This window comes from Agelaius tricolor, unplaced genomic scaffold, assembly GCF_023055355.1.
Source record: "Agelaius tricolor isolate 1412-34295 unplaced genomic scaffold, bAgeTri1.0.p SCAF_6, whole genome shotgun sequence".
Classification (NCBI taxonomy): Eukaryota; Metazoa; Chordata; class Aves; order Passeriformes; family Icteridae; genus Agelaius; species Agelaius tricolor.
Genome location: NW_027269266.1, coordinates 44281701 through 44301139, shown reverse-complemented (window position 1 = coordinate 44301139; position 19439 = coordinate 44281701). Strand labels below are relative to the sequence as shown.

Below are 19439 nucleotides of genomic sequence, written 5' to 3'. Positions count from 1 at the left end.
ATATCTCTAAGAAAGTATCTTGCTAGAAATGAGAATATGTAAATTACAGATTAGTGTTCAAAGCCACGTCGCATCAAACATCTGCAAAAGAGAGTAGCAGTGACAGGGCTGAGGGTGTTTGTGTTACAGAAACTGGCATTTAACAATGTTTTTCTCAGGAGCTGCTTGAACTGAAACGGATCTTTTTTCCTCATTATTTCTTTAACAAGCAAAGCTGTTAAAATTGCTTAACTCAAATCTGCCATACACTTGCAATCTGAGTTCTTCTTTTTTCCCTAAGTTTATGTTTTCATGTTTTCTGCAAGTTCTCCTGTCTTTTGCCTCTCACTGGTTAAGTGAGGTTGGTTTGAGATAAAGTCCTATGCCTGTGGCAGGATGCTATTGCTGTAGCACAATAGTAGAGAGTTATGGGGTGACATCCTCCTCATGCAGTGACAATTAAGGTAATGAAAGGTATTCTTTTGCTCCTTATACAGTCACTAAAATGTTAAGTTCCTAATAGGCATGTACCAAAGAGCCTTTTGGCCTGTGTTTGCTCAGAACAACACGAGTACTTGTCTGGATGAATGTTGTGGTTTTTTCTTCATAATAACACTCACTTTATGAGATCAATTAGTATTTCTAAAATAGCAGGTGAAGGGTGAGAAAAGCCAGAGACTGTCATGACTCTTGCTGGTCTTCTCATCAGTCTTTGGCTCTAGAATACTGACTCTGTGATCATCCTTCATTATCTGTGTAGAAACCATCTCAGCAAGAAAGTACACTGTATATGGCTAGGTCTCAGTGAAATAAGTTGGCTTAGACAAGCATGGTTACACACCTTGTTATCTCCTCAAATGAGTAAGGCAAATCTTGTAAAGAACTGTGCAGGGCAAAATTGAAACTCAGACTTTGATTTCTTGCCTTGCAGATTGCCAGTTTAGCGACTGTGGGATCACTGAGATGCTTGCTTTTTGTGCTGCAGCATGGCTAATTAAAAGTCTTGTGTGGAGCTCTTGGTGGAAAATACATCAAATTTGACAGGTGATGTACCTGTCAAAGAAAACCTGGAGCATTATACAGTTGTGATTTTTTTCTTGAGATAGGTACAATATTTTGAAGATGGAAATGACATCTGAACCTCTCCTGACAGTGCCTGATGTTTCTAAAACTTCACTTCTTTCCTTGAGGTGTAAATTCTAATACTCCATTTAGCAGCCTTTGTTCCTTGTGCTGCTCAAATAGACGTCATCCATTTCTTCCACTTCAGTTGTTAATTCCCTAGGTATGCCCGAAGGGAATGTTTAGAAAGAAAATTCCTGGATGACTAGCTGGTCTGCAGAAATCAGATCTCTTTCAGGCTGGTTGGGGTTTGGTTTTTGGTTTTGTTTTGTTTTTTTTTCTTGCAGGCTGAAGAATATGGGAATGAAATCTAGGCATCTCAGCTTTGCTAGTACTGACTCTGACAGCCAACAAACAACCCTATGGTCCAACAGTGACTTCAGTGGTTGTTAATAAATGAGACATCCTAATGAGACCATGTATTAACCAATGATCTTTAACTGTTCATAAAGTACTCATTAACCTGTTTTTCTCTTGTGCCTAATAGCCATTTAAAAAAATGTCCTAAGGTGAGTACTAATACCTACATTGACACTTAACTTGCAAGTGCACCTTTTTGTTTGATATTGAGACTGATATCTTGAACAGCTGAAATTTGGACATTTGTTTGATATTGAGACTGATATCTTGAACAGCTGAAATTTGGACATTTCCAACATACCTTGCTTTTGGGAATCCCAGTCATCTGCCAGGAGCTTAGATTTCAGTCCAGCCAAAACGTTTGTAAGATTCCTTAGTTTGATTTCCCTCTTCTGGCATTATAAAAGACAGGACTTGACTTTTGTGTGACATGAAGTGCTGTGAAACCACAGTGAAATCTGTGGTTACTGCCTCAGGAAGCAAATGTGAATCATGCTGGGATATCAGGTGGCTGAATAGATCAAGCTTAAAAGGTTAGATCTGGTCTAGAAGGATGTGCCTTCTAAAACATTGTGAAATCATTTGAAGGTAAGTTTGTATATGAGCAGGTAAGAATTGTTATTGTAATTGTTACCATGGTTATTTTTGTAACTGACTTTAAGCAGAGAATGTGCCTACAGAGTTACCCTGTGATTGTTAATTTTGACAACATCCCAGGGAAGGTGTTGTCCCAGGATTCCTGACCTGCTCTGGCTGCCCACAGACTCTCCCTGAAGATGTCTAGATGTGCCCTCCTTAACAGGGTCTCCTCTTGGACATATCCTGACACATTAGGCAGCTTCTTTGGAGTCAGCTCTTCTCCAAATAAAGGTGGGTAGGTACATGTCATTCTGTTTCAACAGAAAGTTTTGTTTGTTAATTATTTTTAAATTCTTTTTAGGAACTTGTTGATGTAGTGCCTTGGAGTGTGCAGGACTGTGGCAGGGCAGCTCACGAGTGACAGCTGCTGGTGAATAAGAGAGCTGCCCAGAGACCTCCCCAGAGTGCAGGCAAGCTTTGATAGAGGAAGGGGCAACTGGCAGGTGACAAGCAGAAGAACTGACTGAGTAATCCAGCTATCTTTTAGTGACATGCCAGTTTCTGACTCTCATTTGACACAGATCAGTTTTGAAGTCTGGGTGAATTAGGTACAATTCTAAGAATCCAAACTTTATGGAGTGAGTACCCTAAAAAATCAGACAGTCAGAAGATGGATAGAGCTGTGATGCTAAGGAAAAGCAAGGAAAATAAAAAGAGAGACTGTTTTCAGGCATGCTTTTCTTGGGAGGTTGAGATAAAGTTAAACAGTTTTAGGGGTGTTTGAGAGGCTGGAAATAACTTCAGGGTAGAGGCCTTAAAGGCATCATCTACAGTTTGGAACTAAGCAGCAAGTAGTAGTGATAAACTGGAAGGAATAATTGTAATCCTAGTAACTGCTTAGAGGAGTAACTGTAACCTCCAATTACTCATAGAGCAATTGCCCAACAGTTGTCATGGCCTATGAGTTGTCAAAAATCCAGATGGATTATTTCTTTCTCCTAAGGTAAGGAAATAGGCATCTTAGGGTAGCTACTGTCAACAGTGAATCCCAACAGAAAACCCATATGTGGAAGCTGCTACTCCCTTGTCTGCATATCTGCTTCCCATGACAGCATCAGTAAATACATGCAGAGGCTGCAGACACTCCATGCCTTTGCTTTGATTGTCATCTGACACACTAGCAGATACACACTAGCAGTGTTTGCATCTGGAAGTGAGTTCCTCCAGGAACTGAAGATACTGAACACCAGAGCTGCTGACACTTTGTCCCCCTCCCATGTCTGGCTCACCAAGGAAAGCACAGAGGGTTCATTTTTAAATTTAAGTGGTATAGTGATACATACTGGAAGTAGCATAATAAAAGTCCAGGCTACCTGGTAGAATTTCTTCCCTTGTTTCTATGACTTTTGCCAATCAAACTATTGAGCTTCTCTCCCACCCTGAAATCATTGTCCCCAACCTGTTGTTAGGATCCCAGATTGCCTTTTTGTCTGCATTTTGCATCAAGAGACACAAGACCAGGGTTTTTAGTTGATATCTTCACTTAAGTTCTTGAGGTTTTGCTTCAGTGAGAAATGGGATTCTTTGCTTTGCTTATCAGCTTCTGACATAGGGCAATTCTCCTGGCCAGTCCCATCAGTCCCTGGTCTGCTGTGCAGATGAACCCCTTCCCTTCTCAACCACTCTGCCAAACCCCACATCTCAAATTTGTTAGGTACTGGGAGAAAAAATTCTTTCTAATCCTTCTTTAATATGAGCAGTGACATGATCAAAATTTCTTCCATATGTCTATTAGAGGCTTATCTTTGTCCCTAAAGCCAAGCCCTTCCCTAACCCAAATGAAAGCAGTTCAGAGGAGATAAAATCATGAACAACATCAGAAATAGCATATTGATAATTTGAGGTGTATATAGAAAGTCCCACAGCAAGAATTCTTGCATGTTGTCTGTTTAAATACATTTAAATATATTTAAAGTGTGTGTCCCAAGGAGCCAGTAGATGACAGGCACTTTGCTGGCTGCCTATGTGCTTGACCACCTTTAAAAAAACTCACAGTAGTCTGTGATCTGAGCTACTGATGAGACTGACATTTGTGACAGAGGCAAGGATTCATCTCATTCCACCTGAACTTCCTGATCTGGCCTGACCTGAGATGAGGACATCACACGTCTCTGCCTGCACAATCTCTTCCAGTCCATTAGTAAACTAGTTTGAAATGTAATGGGAAGGAGGTACAGAGCCAAGGAAATCTTTAACTTGATGATGCTCATCAGTAGGAGTAATCTATTCACACAGAAGCAACCCAAGTGGTAGCAATGTGCTATTTTTTAAGGCTGTCCCGTCAGCAAATTATTTAATACTGTAAGCTATTTATACACATAATTTATAATAAATCCCACTGCTAGGGACAGGCATTTGACTTTTTACTAATTTGTGAAAGTTTTCCTGATGTGGGACAACTCACATTGTCTGTGTGTGTCTTTCAGTTTAACAGCTTATGCATTTAAAATTACCTTGGATTATTCCTTCCAGCAGAATTCTGGGTTATACCCATGGGACAAATTGCCAGGGCTATCTGGCATGCTGCAGTTCTGCAGGCAAGACAAGAACTGCGTGGATGCTGCAAAAAAAATCACAAACTCCCTCAAAACTACAGGCAGCTTTGGCAAACCCTGATGTTTTCCAGTGAGAACTTAGATCTCTAGCACCACTAAAGCACACCCCAAAGAATGGATGCACTTACAGGAGATGTGTACCATCACCTGCTTTAGCAGACACAAAAGTGGTGTCCCACTTTGTGACTTTGGTAATACAGGTGGCTGGTCAGCAGGTCCACCTGAGTGCTGCTGCTGGGCTCAGCAGCACTGCAGGACACACTCTGCAGTTCAGGCTCCTGTCCAGAGCCCCCAGGGTTGGAGTTCTCACCCATACCCACAGCTGGAGGCTTTGGCTCAGCCAGTGCCCAGTGGGATGCTGGATCAGCACACCCAGAACTGGCTGGGACCAAATTCCTGGTGCTGGAGGAATGAGACTGACAGCATCTGAGTGAGTCATACTTGTAAATTGATCCTGAAAGGTGCCCTGGAAAAACCCCATTTAAACAGAGGAAGGAAGGTGAGTCCCTGGAGTTGCTCAGCTACTTTTTATTGCTGCAGACGCTGCTGGCAGCCTCCTTCGCTGGGAGACCTGTCCAAAGTGGTTGAGCTCAAAGTGTACCTTGGCAGGGGCCCAAACACACAGGGTTCATGTTCAGACATGGCACCTCAGTGTGCCTTCAGATGACCCAAAGGCCCCCTGGATCCTTCTGCCTCCACAATGGTCACAGGCACCTTTTCCCCCTGGCCTTTGTGTTTGGTCCCTGCTGCTTGAAAGTATTTTAGAACAGCAACCCCTCAGAAAAGTTCACCTGCAGCAGTGGGGTTTGAGCATGAGGGTGAATGAAAAGAGACTGGCTGTTTCACTCTGTCACACACATGCAGAGTATGTAGAGGGAAAGCATTATTCCAGGAGGGTCAAACTTGAGTGTTGTCAGGTGTGTACCAGGGTGGGGACCTGCAGGGCTGATAGGACTTGTTTCAAGGCCACTTTTGGAACTGGGGAGTGTGCTGGGTTGGTTGAGGTGAGCACCAGGGCACAGTGATAGGATGTCTGAGGATTCTGTTTATTATTACCCTAAAAGCACTGACAGTCTCTAAACCCAGTCTTAATTGTGTGGGAACCCCTCTTCTGTGCAATCAAATTCAAGCTGGTGCCTCATGCACATGAATGCCACTCGGTAGGAAGGGAGCCCTGTGGGGAAGGAGTGTCCCATTTCCAAAACCAAACTTCAGCCCCAATGTTATTTCCTCACAGCTTCAAGTTGGCATGTGAGTTACTAAAAATCCCTCAGCTCACATCCTTCCCAGTCAAGACCCAAGCAGCTATTCACCCAAAGTACCAATTTTATAGTTCTGTGTGTGTCTATAATCTATTTACCAGCATTCCTATTTCAGTATGTGCCTGTTAATAAGATTAGTAATTAAAAAGCTTGATAGGAATTGGCAAGCACAGCTCCTCCGCCTTTCCCTCCCCTCCGAGCCGGACTGGCGTGGAGTGTGAGGCACGGTTGGCAGAGTACCTGAGGGAGTGAAGGCAGGAGGCTCTGCTGCAACCTCTGCCGGCAAGAAAGCAATGGAGAAATCCAGACCCTTATGGGACAATCCCCTGCAGTTTGTTTTTGCCTGCATTTCCTATGCTGTGGGGCTGGGAAATGTGTGGAGGTTTCCATACTTATGCCAGATGTACGGAGGAGGTAAGTGGGGTTTACAGTTTCTTGCTTCCCTCGAGGAGGAGTGGGGCAAGATTTAAGTGCAAAAGTATGTTGTCCATGTTTGTGCTCTGTCCACCCAGCAAGGTCCAGGGCAGAGAGGAGGTCTGGCTTTCTGTTGTTGTGCAATCTGTTTTATTGTGGCTTTATTTTATGTATTCTTTAGCATTAGGTTTTTACCTGACAGCTGCCCCAGTATAGTGGCATTGTTTCCTGTAAGTGCAATGAAACAGTGAGAAGGTCCATGTTTTCTAAAAATACTGAGGTAGAGTGAGAGATACAGATCTACATAGTATTCATTTATTATATTTTTGTCCCACTGAATCACATTGAAGGTGTCAGAAAGTGGTTCAGGTTCTTGTACATTCACCTATGGGGACTTGGAAAATATTGAGAAGGGGAGATGATTATACTGATTTAACTTAAAGATCAGCTGTATTATTTCAAGTACCTGTCATTAATATCTTTTATACAAAGCTTTGCTTTAGGAGATGATAACTTGACTGCAAATCTGCCTTGAAGTTGGCTGAAATGCCTTAATCAACAGGGGTTTCATAGCTAAAGCCTCCCAGGAGGCTTTGGAAATAAGGAATAAATTGATTTGTCCTCCAAAAATAAATAAACCAAACAAAAAGACCTCAGAACCCTCTTTAAAAGTTTATCCTCCTCCTGGGTCCAAACTGAAGAAAGATGATATTTGTGGCATATATGAGCCACAGCTGTTCTTCCTTAGAAATGAAAAGTCAGTTAATTAGATTAATTAAAGACCATTATTAATAATCTCCTCTAGTATACAGCTACCACAGTTTTGAAGAATCTTTAGAAACAGGCTCTTTGTAAGACAAGTTTTTTACTTCTTCATACTTCATCTGTTGACATGGCTGGGGACCCATCTCAATCTTGAATTAAGGGACATGATGAGCATCTGCCTTATCTGCTTCTGGTCTCCTTCTGCCTTTTCTTCCTTTCAGGAAGAAACACTGAGATGTTAAACAGCTTTTTGCTTTTATGCTTATTTTGTTGGCTTGTAGCTTACTTCTGAATGCACTTGTGGTGGTAACAGTTGGTTCATGCTGCTATTTGAAAAGCCATCTCAGAGCTATCCTATGGGATCAGGTCAGAAAAATCCAGATAATACGGTGGTGAAGTGTCAGTAGAAGATAGATGCTGCAGTGGCTGAAACTTTCTTAGACAGTTCAGATAGCAGAAATGATAGATGTGCTGTAATCTTGTGTGTATTCCCCTCCATATGCTTTAAGGGTAAAGACTTCATATCTGACACTGAACTCTAGCACAAAGCTTAAAATGTGTTTCTGTACACAGTCAAACTGCACGTGATCAGTTCGCTAGTTCCCATCATGGCAGACATCCTGAAGGGCAGCAAAACTCTGACTTTTGGGCAGCTTTGGGTCATTCTTTTAATCAGCCATCTGTATTGTGATGAAAATTCTCTGAAAGGTGGTGAAAAGTCTCTGAAATGTAACCAAAACTGGAACGTTTGGTTAACCTGAATAGAAGCTTAAATAAGCTTCCCTGCTCATTGCAAGGTCTTTGGACTAGATGATCTTTAAAAGGTGCCTTCCAACTCAAACCATTCTATGATACACCCAAGAATTTTCTAAAAGCATGTTTTATGAGAATGTTTTTCTATTATTTTTCATTATATTTTCCATTGTTTTTCTCTTTAACACTTATATTTATGTGAGGAAAGGCAGCTCTTTCTATTGTGAAATTAAAACTCCTGACAGGAGGTTTTGCTTTTCTTAATTGTTTTATCCACTGCCCTCTTAAAGAGGATTCTGTGGCTTTCCTGGGGTTCACAAAACCCACGCATACAGAACATCATTTCAGGAACTTAAAAGGTGGATATGTCAGGCTCTGGGATTAACTAGGGGGGCGCCAGCTTGTTTGGCATCTTCCTTGCAGTAAAGCACGGAGCCAATCCCTGTCCTGCCCAGCAGGGCAATCGGGCCCTTATCGCGGATGATGCTGAGTATTTGTAACCTGAGTATTTGCACTTTGTAACCTGTCATTCTGTTCATCAGCAGTTTCCCTTCTTCTCCTTCTCCTTGCTTTCCTGCTGGGAGCATGACCTGAGCAGAGCAGGTGCATGCACCCCTCGTAGGTGCAGCTCCTCTGTCCCTAAGCAGGCTGGGCCAGGCTCCAATGAGGCTGGGCCAGGTCTGCAGCGGGGCTGGTGCTCAGCAGCGCTCAGCCCTGGGCGAGGAAGCCCCCGAGCACCAGGCAGGAGCCTGAGCAGGGCCGAGGGTGCCACTGGCCAAGCCCAGGGCCTTGAGCAGAGCCAGGGCACACTCCGCACCTTTTGCCAGCTACAGGGATCTGACCTGGGGCTGGTTTGTGCAGACAGCTGGCACCGGAGGGAGCAATGCCCGGTGTCAGTGAGCGGGAACTTGAGTAGAGCTGATTCCCAGCTGACAAGGAGCTGGTTTATTGGCTGCCCAGAGTCACTTGTGTGAGCCGTTTTGGTTCTCCTCTTTGGGAAGAGTAGCACTAGGAGCAAGATCTGTGTGCAAACAGGATGCAGAGCAAGGGGCAGGGGCTTAGCCCTGGCACCCCCAGCTGTGGGGGGACACTGGGGTGAAGAACAAGCCTGAAGGCATTTCTCCTCCTTGCCAGTTGGCACAGTCAATGCCAAACATGTGGCAGCGCTGCTGGGAGGGTGGAAAACCTTTGCAAGGCCTAATGCTGATTCCCCTGTGGTAGATGGCAGAGCTGCCTCAGTGGCTGCTGGGGCAGCTCGCACCCCACCGGCACAGAGCGGCTGCGGGAGCTCTTAAACCCTCGACGGCTCCCTTGTGGCAGAGGAAGTTATCTAACAGAGTAACAAAGGGGTTGTTAATAACAAGAGAGCTGGGAGGTGGGAAATTAATTCCCAGAATAAACCGGATTATTGCTCTGTGTTTATTTCCAGGTCTTTGCCTCAGTCGCTGCATGGAGTTCATTCCTCCACAGCGCTGCACAGAGCCCATTGCAAGGAATGTTAATGCCACAGATTAAATCCTAAATAAGAGATATTTACGTAAATATTTTGGCTTGCTGTAAAAAGGGAAGCAGGGAAGCCTTCACAAAAATCCAGCTTTTGACTCAGTCAGCAGCTCTTTCTGAAGTGAGCCCCAGGTTGAATACAAGGATTTTATTTTTTTCTGGCAGAAATTTAAGCCAGAGCACATCCTGTTTGCCAGACAAGAAGGTACTTTTCCTTTCCTCGCTGTCAACCTTCTCACTCCTGCTGTTCCTCTTCCACAGGAGCATCTCTGTGGCTCTCCATGTGCAGGGAAGCAGGGATGAGCAGCCCCATCCAGGAGACTCAATGCCTGTGTCCCAGGGTCTGCTCCCAGGCTGGGAGGAAAGGCTCTGGGGGAAAAGCCTTCATTCATTTGCTGGTGCTTGTGGGCTCAGGATGGGCATTTGGGAACTTTTTTGTTTGGTTTTTTGATTGTTTTTTTATTTTTAAGCAAGGCCAGACTTTAATATGTAACTCAAAACTCTCTGTTTGACACAGACATTGCTGTTACCTTTTCTTTGAGCACTTTGGCTGTGCAGCAGAACACCCCACACTGAAGTAAATCTTTCCCTCATCCTCTTTGTCTCATTATGGGTTACAAGGTTTCGCAGGTGGCTGGTTACCCTTTAACAGCCCCAGCCCCCAGCATTGCTCAAGCCGCCCGGATGCATCTGGGCAGTGCTGCCGCACAGCAGGGCCGCCTAACACAGTTTAACAGCAGAAACCCCAGCCCTGCCAAGTCCCTGCGGAAAATTCCCTGTGCCCAGGCAGTCAGCGCCCACCAGCCTCTGGGACTCTGCCTGAAACCTCTGTGAGATGTCCTTCAGGATTGGGCCATGCCCTCAGTACTCCAGGTACCGGGACAGGACCAGGACCAGGCCAGCCAGCCTCTGGGGCACTGACAGCATGACTTGAACACAAATAGGGCAAAGTGGTGTTTATCTTGCTGCTGATCTGCTGAAGGCTGACTGTTGGGTTTGTTCTCCCAGGTGGCTTTTTGATCCCATACCTCATCATGCTGATTGCCGAGGGGATGCCCCTGCTGTACTTGGAGCTGGCTGTGGGGCAGCGCATGAGGCAGGGCAGCATCGGCGCCTGGAAAATAATAAGTCCCTACCTCTGTGGTGTTGGTATGTTCTCAGTTTCCATCTTTGTTTTCCAGCATGCAGGGAACCTGGGTGATTTTAGATTGGAGAGCTTTGTCTTTCAGAAAAAACCCAGGTGGGAGCTCAGGTTTTACTGGGTTTCACCAGGCTGAGCAAAGACAGACACCTCATGGCATGCATTTATCCTGTCCCTTGTTGGGCACTGGGGCTTGCTGTGTCGGGTCTGGATTCAGAGGTGTGAGTCCCCCTGCCCTCAGGCAGACTGCCAAAATCATGTTGTGAAGGCCAGTGCTAAACCCAGCCCTTGGGGCTGCCTACACTGAGTTTTGACCCAAAGAGCACCTTCCCAATAAGCTCAACATGAGTGATAAAATGGTGCCCTAATTTCCTGCTGTTCCAGTCTACCATTTACCAATGTCCACTCTTGGCTACATTTTTATATTATTAAATTACCCTGAAAACCCAAGCTATCATTAATTTGCATAAGCACACTTGTTTTTTTAATGATACATTGAATAATTCATTCCTCATGTCCCAGAGTATCAAATCCAGGTCAGGATAGTCCTGGTGGGAGGAGGAGGCACTGACTGCAGTGTCAGGGACATGCCCTGTGCACATGGCTGTGCAGGGACAAAGCCTCTCCTGTGTCAGCCATGGTGGTGCTGCTCCTACATCCCACAGATGTTGTGGAGCCCTGGGAATTTTGGGGTTTTCTGCTGACCAAGTGTCTCCCTCCATACCCACAGGAGTTGCCAGTGTTGTCGTCTCCTTCTTCCTCTCCATGTACTACAATGTGATAAATGCCTGGGCCTTCTGGTACCTCTTCCACTCCTTCCAGGTGTGTGGGCTCCCAACAGCCCAGCTTGGCCCTGCTGTGGCTGTGGAGGGTCACAGTGGCTTTTCCTTGGTGCTGGATGTTGCATGGCACCATTGTCAACTAGGAATGGGGAGGTGGAAGGGTGTCAAAAGCTTCAGAAACCCAGGGCTTTGCTGCAGGGAAAAGTTAGGCAGTGATGTGGTCCTCCCAGAGACATTGGCTGTTGTCTTCTCCTCACCATGGAATTCAGGTCAAGGCCAGGCTTGACTTTGGTCACATGTGCCTTGGTGCAGCGTGCCCTGCATCCTGGGATGGGCCTGTCTGATGTCGGGGGAGAAGTTGGTCCCATGGTAGATGCTTGGAGAGTGTCACCTCCAGGGGAGAGGGTTAAAGAGGCTCAGTCCCTGGGCAGAGAATCAGTCTGGTCATCCCCAAGGAAGAGGGACAGAGCTGATCTGTCCTTGGGTAGGGGAGTTCAGAAAGGGTCATCCCCAGGGGAGAGGATCAGAAAGCATCAGTCCTTGGGGTGAGGGTCATTGCCAAGGGAGATTGTCAAAAGAGATCATCCCCAGGGGAGAGGGTCATCCCCAACCATGCAGAGAGAAGCAAGCCCGGGCAGAAAGCTGTCCTTGCCATCATCATCCTCCCTGTTCCCCACTGGCACCTCGGCTCTCCCTGCCATGCCCTCACTCATGGCCCTTCCTGCCAGGACCCACTGCCATGGGCCACCTGCCCCCTCAACAGCAACCGCACGGGCTACGAGGAGGAGTGTGAGAAGACTTCATCCACGCAGTACTTCTGGTACCGGCAGACCCTGAACATCTCCCCGTCGCTGGAGGCCAGCGGCAGCATCCAGTGGGAGCAGGCGCTGTGCCTGACGCTGGCCTGGCTCGTGGTTTACCTCTGCATCCTCCGCGGCACCGCCTCCACCGGCAAGGTGAGAGCGGGCACAGCCCTGCCGAGCCCGGGCGGGACGTGCGGGGCGCTGACGGGCAGCGGGGAATGGCTGCTGCTCCTCGGGGTCAGGTATCCCCCCGAGCACCGAGCTCTGCTGCCCTGTCAAGGTGCAGCTGAGGCAGGATCAATCACAGCGCTGATGCTGAAAAAGTAACCCGGGGAAGTCCTTTAAGCACAGCAGCTCTCTCTCATGGCCAGTTGTCAGGCTGCTGGCCATGAGGAAAGCTGCCTGCCCCAGCAGAGGCGTGTCAGGAGACGTCTATTCCTTGGTCTTTGCAAGAAAAACAAGACATCTACTGGGCATTTTTTGCTTGCTTTTTATTCACAGCAGAAGTTATGAGGAAGTGGGGAGAAAAACCCCAATGTCCTGGCTGAGCCTGCACTAAGCAGCAAGCTGAGGGCTGTAATCCCCAAATCGTCTTAGCCAAATACAGAAAGCCAAGAGACTGTAAACTAGGAATAACCTCTTAAACTTGCTGCAACTGATTCAATTAAATTTTGATTCAATTTGATTAAATTCAAGTTTTATTTTGACCTTTTATGAGCTCTGCTTGCCTTCCTTATAGAGCAAACATGATGATGACGATGATAATGATGATGTGATGATCACCTTTGCCTAATGAGTTTTTGATAGATGGTTGTGAACTGTTGTTATGCCACCAAATGATGTAGAACTGAGTTTGCTGCAAATATTTTAGATTTTTGTTTGATTTCCAGTCTAAGAGAAGACACTTGGAATAGTAGCACAGGTCTTCAGGATTATTAAAAACTTGTTTCCCTAAAATGTAAATCTAAAGTTAGATTTGTCTGATAATGTTTTGTTAAAGATTAATATCAGGATAACAAGCACATTAATGGAAATTATTTATGTAAAGTGAGACTGACATAGCAGATTAGCTTTGTCTTACATATTCTTTAGACCAAAGTCTTTACCCTCTTTCCCCAGGTTGTCTATGTGACAGCCTCTTTGCCATACTGTGTTCTCATCATATACCTCATCAGAGGATTAACACTTCATGGAGCTGTGAATGGGCTTGTCTACATGTTCACACCAAAGGTACAGAAAAACTGTATTGAATTCTTCAGGAAATGTTATTAGTTACTGGGCACGGAAGGTTTTAAAAGGTCTTGGTCCTTCTTTTTTTTATACTGAATTTTTGCTGCAGTAACATAGGTCTGGCAGCTGGGAACCTCAGCTGGGAATGGCTGGAGGCTGCCATGGTGCCCACAAGCTGCTTGCTTTTTCCTGCAGAAAAAGACCTTCCCGTTAGCATAACCTGTTGCTTCCAGTCAGAGCAGTAACCCTGCCCAAAACCACCCCTGACCTGTAATGAGTGCACAAAGGGCCCCATCCCTGCAGGCTGGAAGGGGCAGTGCTGGGCACTTGGTGGAACTTCATGGTTTTGCTCTCTCATCTGCCTTTGCAGCTGGAGCAGCTGTCGAACCCCAAGACCTGGATCAGCGCTGCCACACAGATCTTCTTCTCACTGGGCCTTGGCTTTGGCAGCCTCATCGCCTTTGCCAGCTACAACGAGCCCTCCAACAACTGCCAGAGACACGCCATCATCGTGTCCCTCATCAACAGCACCACCTCCATATTCGCCAGCATCGTCACCTTCTCCATCTATGGCTTCAAGGCCACCTTTAACTACGAGAGCTGTATCAACAAGTAAGAGCCCTCTGTTTCACTGGTTTTCACTGCATGGTGTTCTGGGGCAGCTGAAGGGGGAGGTAAATAAATAACAGCACGCAGCTCTGCCAACACTGCCCCAAGACCAGAGCTGATACTGCTCTAATAAAGCTAAAGGAGCTATTCAAAGCGATGAAGCCTGAGATGAAAGGTCAGAAAGCTTTGCCTTTTGACACCTGGGTGCTGCTTCCAGGCACAGGCCTGGTCAAGAGGGTGAGTTTGCCTGGGCAAGTCATAGAGGAACTTTCCCCTGTGTTCTTGTCCTGGCCTGTGCTCCAGGGAGTGTGGGGGAAGCTGATAAATAAATGCAGCGATGATCAGATCCCCTTTTTTAAGGCTCAGCCCTTAAGTTCCACAAGTTCATCCTCCTTGGCTGTGATGCTCTGCAAGTGCCCAGCAGCCTGCAGGATTGTGTCCTGTAGCTGCAAGCTTGCGTGCAGTCCCTGGCACAGGGCCCACGTCAGTTACATATTTACTCATATTTTTAGAGCTTTCAATCCATCTGTTGATCAGAGAGGAAACCAAGCTGCTAGTCCTTGCTTGTTGACAAAAGACTTTAAAGTTGGTGGGGTGTGGACGTGAGACCGCAGGGCAAAGGGGAAGAGACACCAGGCAGCACTGGCCAGCTCCCAAGATACCTGCCTGGGAGCAGCAGTGTGGGCACAGGAGCTGCTCCCTGCAAGGCACAAATGAGAACAAGGTTGCCAGTGTCCCGGCACTGTGCTGGAAGTGCTGCTCTCACCCAGGGACACTGAAGCCCTGGCACCAGCAAAACATTCCCCTGGGGCTGATGGAGAAAAGGGATGGGGCTCTGGGCCTGAAAGCCATTAAATTCCTGTAATCCTTCCCAGGGTGATCCTGCTGCTGCTGAATGCTTTTGACCTGGAGGAAGGCTCTTTAACAGCAGACAACCTCAATGAGATGAAAGATTACCTCATGGCCACGCACCCAGAGGAATATGCCCAATTAGCACCGCAGATTAAAAACTGCAGCTTGGAAGCGGAGCTAGACACGGTGAGTTGCACCACTTTGTGGTGTCTCCTTTGCTCCCATTGAGCCCAGGAGCTGCCTGGCCAGGGCTGGGGATCATTTCTACACCTCAGGATGGGGCAGGGGCTCGCTTGGGTCATTAGCATCCAGTGTCTGTGCAGTTGGGACAAACCAGTGAAGACCTCACCTGCCTTTGCTGTACAAAGCCACAGCTCAGGTGTACATGGTCACGGCACAGAGTCACTCTCTTTTGTCCTATGTCCTTTATTGAGCTGAGGAGCTGCCTGCAACTCAGTTTTCTCCCCTTGTCTCCGTCAGGCTGTCCAGGGGACGGGACTGGCATTTATAGTCTATTCAGAAGCAATCAAAAACATGGAGGTGCCCCAGCTGTACTCCGTGCTCTACTTCTTCATGCTGCTGATGCTGGGCATTGGCAGCATGCTGGGGAACACGGCTGCCATCCTCACACCGCTGACCGACAGCAGGGTCATCGCCTCCCGCTTCCCCAAGGAGGTGATCTCGGGTAAGCACCTGCCAGGCTGCTCACAGGCCACACAGGGAGCACCTCTGTGAGTGTGTGTGTGTGTGTGTGTGTGTTTGCACAAGCTGTGGTGTCCACTGCCATTGAGTGAAGTGCCACTCCACTCTCTGACCTCGGGTGGAGCAGGGAATAGTAAATACGCTGCTGGAAGGGTTTGCCTGCCCTTGTGAAATCCTGCCCATCCTATGCCGGCCTTTCCCTTGGGAGCTCCCAAAGCAACAGGGCAGTCATGGGTGTGTATTTCCAGGCTTCCCCCGACACACCCCAGCTCCTTCAGACTCGCCTCTCCTGACTGGTGAAGCTCAAAGGGAGGATACAAATGGCAGCATAGTTGCAGCAAGCAGCTGTTCAGTCACATTGCCAGTATCCCAACTATGAACCACCTCAGCCATTGGTCAAAAGAGATAAGTGTCCTTTCTGGGCATGGAAATCAGTTTTAAAAAACTTGTTTTAGCTGGATGCCCAGCAGCAACAGCAGATGCTGCATGCACGTGTGACATGGCTGTAGCTAATATTTGGCTGTCTTGGCCATGTCTGGGATGATGAGCTGTGGCTGTGCAGGTCTAAAGAGCAGCAGTTTAATAACAGTCACCCATGCTAAGGGGCAGGTCTTTTCCACAGGGAAAAGAAAATTCTTCTCCTCAGAGAGCTGCTCAGCAGAAATCCCACCAGCTTGTTAGTCACAACAAGCGTGACATTTTCCCTACACAAACTTCCAGGTGTAATGGCAGGATCCCTGTTTTCATCCACACAGGTGTTGTGTGTTTCGTGAATTGTATAATTGGCCTGATCTTCACCATGGAGGCTGGAAATTACTGGTTTGACATCTTCAACGACTACGCAGCCACCCTCTCGCTGCTGCTCATCGTGCTGGTGGAAACCATCGCTGTGTGTTACATCTATGGCATAAGGAGGTAAAGCTGGAGCCCTGCTTCCTTCATAGTGTCACAGCTGGGGAGCAGCCACAGGCCAGGAATAGAAATATTGCCTTGGGATGAATATTTTTTCCTGTGCTATAGGACCAGCAAGGGGATGGGGGTCTCCCCTGCCCTGCAGACCCCTTCTGGGGCCCTGGCTCAGGGCTGTGAGGGGCCAGGCTGGGCTGACAGGGCAGTACTAAGGAGTTGTACACACAGCTCCCTGCTCTTGTCTTCGGTCTCAGGAGCAATTTCTGCCAAAACTCTGCTCCTCCCATGACAGGAGTTCAGCACGAGCACAAGAGTGCCAGTAAGTCTGGTTTCAAAGGTGGTCACCTGGGACATTGTTTGTCTCCCAAGTCAATCCTTGTGGGTAAAAGGAAGCTCTGGAATCAGGAGAAGTTTTGAACAGCAGAGGCATTTGAAAATAGCTGAAAGGAAAGGCTTCAGCATTTGCTTTGTTAGTCTGCCAGCACAGAGGGTGTCCAGGCACATATGTGGGTATTTCCTCCCTGATGAATTCAAAGCATTTGAGTAAGATCCAGGTGTCCTGTGAGATTTTAGGTACCATTCCCAGTGTCAGTACTTCCCCTAAGACAGTCAGGTAACAGCACTGAGAACACTCAGCTACACAAACCCAGCTGTTTTCTCCACAGTACTACAGCATCATTCTTTCTCTCTGTCAGCTGACACCAGTAACAGCCCAAGCTTATGCTTCAGGCAAAACTTTCTTGTTGTAACTATTTCTAGCTACTCTCAGCAGCTTGGGATTCTCTTGGAAGCCTCACTGTCTTTGTTGACTTCCCCCTCACTGTGATTATAGTGAGCCAGCTTTTCAGATAATTCTCTGCTCATTTGTGGTCAACTGTACACCCCTCTCTCATCTGGCATCCTCAATTCTGTAGGCAGCTTTTGAAATAACTCAGAACAAGGTATTCATCAAGTATCTGTAGCCAGTCTCAAAAATATGTGTTCGGTTTTCTTCACAAAAATGTTTGGTTTTCTTTTGAACAGATTTGAGAAAGATCTTTACACCATGATTGGACACAAGCCAAACTGGTATTGGAAAATTATGTGGGCTTTTGTTAGTCCACTGCTTATTATAAGCCTATTTATTTTTTACCTCACCGACTACATCCTCACAGGAACATTGCAATACCAAGCATGGGATGCCACACAGGTAAGAGTTTTGGGGCTGGGCTTTTTTTCTGTTTTAGACCTTCCTTATTTCCTGCAAGGATACAAGCTTCTAAGCTTCTAACTACACTCTTCCACAAAATGGTGTTCTGAAAGCGAGTAGCTGGAGTCAGAGCCATCCCTTAATTTCGTGGAAAGGAAAACCAGGGAAAACTTGACTTAGTGATGATGCAGTGATTCTGTAGAATCAACTAATTTCCCTCTGTGATTCTTAATCAACCCTTCATAGAATTAAATTTCATTCATGTTGAAGACCCAAATATCATCTTTAAAAATACACTTTAAAACTCTCTACTTTTAAAGCGTATTTACTTTGAACAAAATTAGTGGTACTTTAGGAGAGCTGAGCTGCTGCTAGAATAGTTTTCCTAATTTCCATACACATTTTTCTTCATGGCCAGGACACTTTCTTAAGAATACTGGCCTGTGCATTTGTCACAGAGCAATTACTAATGGATAAGCAATCACTGGTTTTGTAACATTTTGTGGAAATGTTTCCATCATGCAGGAACAAAGCACATAACTGTTTTCATGTCATGGCCAATTTAGGACTCATGGCAGGCCTGGCCTGTTGACTGGGTGTCAGCATGAGCCCACAGGCTCCAGGAGAGCAACAGAGCCCTGACAGAGGTCAGGGCCCAGCCACCTCATTAAGAAACACAAATCAAGCCAAAATCTGCTCTTTACCAAAGCTTGCAGAAGTTTCCCCCAATCCTGTTGTCAGCAGCTCTGTTCTTGTCAGTTTTCAGTGTGTGTGGTTGGACAGAGAACACCAAGGGCAGCTGTGAGCTGCCACAGACTGCAAATGCTTCTCAGAGGTCCTGCTTAGGTCCATACACACAGCTCTGCTCCTAGCCCGACTCTGGGACAGATCCCACAGATCCAACTCTGTTTTCTCCCTTGCAGGGCCAGCTGGTGACCAAGGATTACCCAGGCTATGCCCTGGCGGTGATCGGGCTGCTGGTGGCATCATCCACCATGTGCATCCCCCTGGGAGCACTAATGACTTTTGTAAGGAAGAGACTGAAGAGGGAACGAGTCTCAACTGTTGCATGAAAGCTGACAGCTGGATTTGGGAGGACCTTACCCCGATCACCAGTGACTGGGCACTTCTGGAAGACAGCAGCAACCATTATTTGTAGCAGCTACTTATAGAGTTGAGAATGGTGGGTGCTATATTGACCAAAAAGTGCTCTTGAGAAGTTCCACAATGGTTTGGGGAAAAAAAGCTCTTCTGTAACAAGATGAAGCTTTAAAGCGGCCTCTGTAAGAGGTGAGAAGGAGAAGAGCAGCTCACAAAATGCCAGGTAGCACAAATTAACCAGCACATCAGCCCATTACACATTAGGTGATTCTTTTCCACTGTTGTAGCACTGCCGGTGTGGAAACATGAACAACCAAGCATGTTCCTGCACCAATTTACCAGCAAATGCCCCCAAACCATTCAAGACACTTAAGCATACTCATTGTTTGAAATGACATCTGTATTTCATAAACAGGTGAAACTGTTGAAGTCTGGCAATGAGAATGTGACAATTGCTTTGCTACATGGGAATAATCAGCAGGATGGCACTGGGAGATAAATGTGGCCAATGTGGCTTCTTTTATACTTGTGTCCAGCAAAGCAGTGAATATATATATTTATATTTGCATATATCTATATATATGCACACATATGTGTGAGCTGCACAAGTTCTCCCACCTCCAGAAGTAAGCTTCCAATTCCAGCATGCAACTGTGCGCTGTGCTGTACTTTGTATTTTCTAGGGATGTACTCTAAGTACACTGGAATATATCTGTGATAAAGCTGCTTTACGAGCCCCACCTAAACAACAGCATGCCATATAATTAGC

The 19439-nt window shown here is 46.5% G+C and overlaps 1 protein-coding gene across 4 annotated transcripts; it reads left to right on the top strand.

The window, feature by feature from the left end:
• Positions 1-77: 77 nt before the first annotated feature.
• Positions 78-19240, top strand: SLC6A20 (solute carrier family 6 member 20). 4 transcript variants are annotated; one of them, XM_071429611.1, is made up of 11 exons: positions 78-2331; positions 10361-10501; positions 11224-11315; positions 12004-12231; positions 13198-13308; positions 13679-13920; positions 14793-14955; positions 15250-15454; positions 16227-16386; positions 17404-17569; positions 18493-19240. In XM_071429611.1, the coding sequence occupies exons 1-11, from the start codon at positions 2238-2240 to the stop codon at positions 18640-18642; spliced, it is 1752 nt and encodes a 583-aa protein (XP_071285712.1). In that variant the 5' UTR covers positions 78-2237; the 3' UTR covers positions 18643-19240. The 4 variants fall into 4 exon arrangements, with proteins under 4 accessions (XP_071285712.1, XP_071285714.1, XP_071285713.1 ...); XM_071429613.1 differs by having other exon boundaries at positions 78-2335; XM_071429612.1 differs by having other exon boundaries at positions 78-2510.
• The last annotated feature ends 199 nt before the right edge of the window (positions 19241-19439 follow it).

Bases quoted from the DNA above. Each gene is read 5' to 3' on its own strand.
- SLC6A20 (XM_071429610.1), top strand. From the start codon at position 6,211: ATGGAGAAATCCAGACCCTTATGGGACAATCCCCTGCAGTTTGTTTTT. The intron at 13,309-13,678 runs GTACAGAAAAAC...CTGCCTTTGCAG, and splicing joins TCTACATGTTCACACCAAAG to CTGGAGCAGCTGTCGAACCC. The intron at 14,956-15,249 runs GTGAGTTGCACC...TGTCTCCGTCAG, and splicing joins TGGAAGCGGAGCTAGACACG to GCTGTCCAGGGGACGGGACT.